At 37.1% G+C, this 3,549-nt stretch overlaps 1 protein-coding gene across 1 annotated transcript in view; it reads right to left on the bottom strand.

Moving 5' to 3' along the window:
- Positions 1-322: 322 nt before the first annotated feature.
- Positions 323-3,549, bottom strand: part of LOC137633130 (PDZ and LIM domain protein 2-like) — a 401,057-nt gene continuing 397,830 nt past the window's right edge. Inside the window, exon 3 of the mRNA XM_068365291.1 lies at positions 323-475. Within this exon, the coding sequence (XP_068221392.1) occupies positions 323-475 (153 nt within the window). The remainder of the gene's footprint in view (positions 476-3,549) is intronic.

Consider the following 3,549-nt stretch of genomic DNA (forward strand, 5'->3'; position numbering starts at 1 on the left):
TATCTTACATAGTTCATGTTGTGTATATATTAAGCTTGTATCTTCGCTCTTCCCTCGCACTAAAAAGAACCTGAATAAACACGCCTGTTTTTCTCACCGGTAACAGTGTCGGTTTTTAACATGAAATTTCTTGTTGCATTGAGCTTCTGTATATAAAGGAGAGTGTTCTATAATAAACTCACTCAGTTGCTTTCACCCTGTCTTTGAGTCACAACCTTCTCTCGCTCCGTCACAACTCTAACCTAAGACAGGAACTTTTCGACAGAAAAAAAAAATAAAAATTAATGTTAGGGATAAAAATAAATGGCGCTTCCATGTTTACTTACTCGTCAATTTCAAGGGTGAGTGTGGATCCCTGTTTGGTTAGAGCGTGGGCGTGGGACAGGGACAGCTTAGATGTGGGCGTGCCATTGATGGCTTTTACCGCACACCCCGCCCGCACACCAGCACCGCCCGCCTTCCCGGTAGAGGTGACCTGTTGGGGTTAGAAAGTTAATCTATTACTGATAGTGTCATTGTACTTTGAGGATTGTTAATAGCCTAATTAATACAATGATTCTGTACCAGTTAGAAAGTTAAATGACTGATAGAGTTATTGTGTTTCAGCGACAATAACCTAATTATGAAAATATCTTTTTTAACCTCCGCCGAGAGAAATACTTTGGTATAACCATCTAATTAATGTATGCTTCTACATTTGTTACTTTGTTAAAGATATGTACAGGACAGGAATTTCTAGGTATCGCACTAGATATCTATTTTCATGTTTTGGTTTAATTCAATTAAAATAAATACACCTGTTTAAATAAAAAAAATAAGAGAAATCTTCCTTAACAATGGCGTCTAAGCGCAGATTTTATTTCTATATCGGAAAAAAAAAAAGAGAGAGAGAGAGAGAGAGAGAGAGAGAGAGAGAGAGAGAGAGAGAAAAAAGAAAAGAAAAGAAAAGAAAAAACAACAACTCAGTTTTCATTGATGATTTAACAATCTCCCAAATTGCTTTCTTGTTTTTCTAGAAACAAAAAACCTGATGCAGTCTTTCAACATCTCGTTCGTTTGTATAAAGTTACACAAACTTTCATTCAGTCTCAATTAATAACTTCTACCATATCATAGTTTGTTTGCTTGTTTTATGTCCTCAACCTTCACTTTCCATCTCTTCCATTGCTTGTTTATTCAAGTAAGAATTTTTCAAAGAAAAAAATTAGTCAAAATTCTCATACATTATTCACTTCAAGCAACCATAATTTATTTCTCAAATTCAATATAAAAAATATAGATAACTTTTAAATAAGTCTAAAATTACAATTAATAAAAAATCCTCCACTTTCATTTTCCATCTCTTCCATTACTTGTTTATTCAAGTAAGAATTTTTCATAAAGAAAAAAAAATTCAAAATTCAAATACATTACTAACTTCAAACAACCATAATTTAGTTCTCGAATTCAAACTCAAAAATACAAATAACTTTCAAATAAGTCTAAAATTCCAATTATTAAAAAATCCTCCACTTCAAACAATCCAAAAATATTATCCACTTCCAAACAGAAATCCTTTCAAAATAACTTTTCCTTTGTATATTAAACAATCAAAAGGACACGCAGACTTCAAGTGTACATTTCTCAATATCTCTCTTTGGTTGTTGGTTTGAATAGAAAGAAAATCATTCACCTCTGCATCTCGGCGCCGTTAGGTCGTAACCTGCAAACATGACCCTTCAAATGACGAACTTACGAAGCCCTTGAGGGCTAGATCAAATACCAGCTGGTTTTGGGATATGCAATCACATATGTGTACGCATGAAGTCATAAGGTAGAGAGAGAGAGAGAGAGAGAGAGAGAGAGAGAGAGAAGGTTTCCTGGCATCCTGACATCTGAGGTCATTGATGCAGAGAGAGAGAGAGAGAGAGAGAGAGAGAGAAGGTTTCCTGGCATCCTGACATCTGAGGTCATTGATGCCGAGAGAGAGAGAGAGAGAGAGAGAGAGAGAGAGAGATTAGGTTTTCTGGCATCCTAACATCTGAGGTCATTGACAAGAGAGAGAGAGAGAGAGAGAGAGAGAGAGAGAGAGATATTAGGTTTTCTGGCATCCTGACATCTGAGGTCATTGACAAGAGAGAGAGAGAGAGAGAGAGAGAGAGAGAGAGATAAGGTTTTCTGGCATCCTGACATCTGAGGTCATTGACAGAGAGAGAGAGAGAGAGAGAGAGAGAGAGAGAGATAAGGTTTTCTGGCACCCTGACATCTGAGGTCATTGACGAGAGAGAGAGAGAGAGAGAGAGAGAGAGAGATAAGGTTTTCTGGCATCCTGGCATCTGAGGTCATTAACGAGAGAGAGAGAGAGAGAGAGAGAGAGAGAGAGAGAGATAAGGTTTTCTGGCATCCTGACATCTGAGGTCATTGATGCAGAGAGAGAGAGAGAGAGAGAGAGAGAGAGAGAGAGAAAATGATTGGAGGTTTTCTGGCATCCTGACATCTAAGGGAGAGAGAGAGAGAGAGAGAGAGAGAGAGAAAATCATATTTTAACTTTTAAAGCAATGTGTAAACGAACATCAAAACAACATACGTACATGCGCTTGTATACATACAAAAACGATTACAGGGTCCCGAGAAAATCGTGTATCTCCAAAAGATCTCTTGAGCTTCACAAAAGGATTCGCTTGAGTGCGGTTTCTGAATGTAAATTAGGTTTTAATAAGTTTCCAAACTTTCAGAGGCTTTGGCGAAAGAGTAGCCACGGATTCTCCTAAACTTTTCTAATGCGCTTAGCAAAAGTTACGACGGGGGGGGGGGGGGGGGGGGCTGCCTGGCCGGAGGGAGACGGATTAAGTAATGACAACTTTTAATTCTTTTTACTGTTGTGTATGTGGCGTCGGGGGGAAGGGGGGCAGTAGGGGGGTTAAAGAGGGGAGGGGGAGTGGTGAGAGATTAAAAGTGTTAATGGATTTCGGTTCTTGATTAACGGGAGAATATCTTTTATTTCTTTTCCACTTCTATTGTTATTTATAGTTAATATATGTATGTTTGCTGGGATTAAATCAAGATAATAGGCTACTTGCTACGGAAGTGGTAAATATTACACAAATTAAAATGAGACGAAAACAGAAGGGGATCAGAATCAAAATAACATTTTATATATATATATATATATATATATACACACACACACACACACAAATATATATATATATATATATATACACACACACACAACAACAACAAATGCAGCCAATTCTAGTCCACTGCGGGACAAAGGCCTTAGACATGTCAACTCATGTCTGGGAATTAAACAGTTTGTTGATGGTGGGAGATTTTCATCTGATCGCTCATGGTGAACTAACCTAGCGTGGGTAGCCTTGATTAGTACAGCTTTGTAATACGCAAACCATTTCACCTCATCAAGATATTCCCACGCAGAAAGGTGTGTATATATATATATATATATATACCGTATATATATATATTTATATATATATTTATATATAAACATATATATATATATATATATATGTGTGTGTGTGTGTGTGTCCATGTGCGCGCATAAATATG

The sequence above is a fragment of the Palaemon carinicauda genome, chromosome 42, assembly GCF_036898095.1.
Source record: "Palaemon carinicauda isolate YSFRI2023 chromosome 42, ASM3689809v2, whole genome shotgun sequence".
NCBI classification, from domain to species: Eukaryota; Metazoa; Arthropoda; class Malacostraca; order Decapoda; family Palaemonidae; genus Palaemon; species Palaemon carinicauda.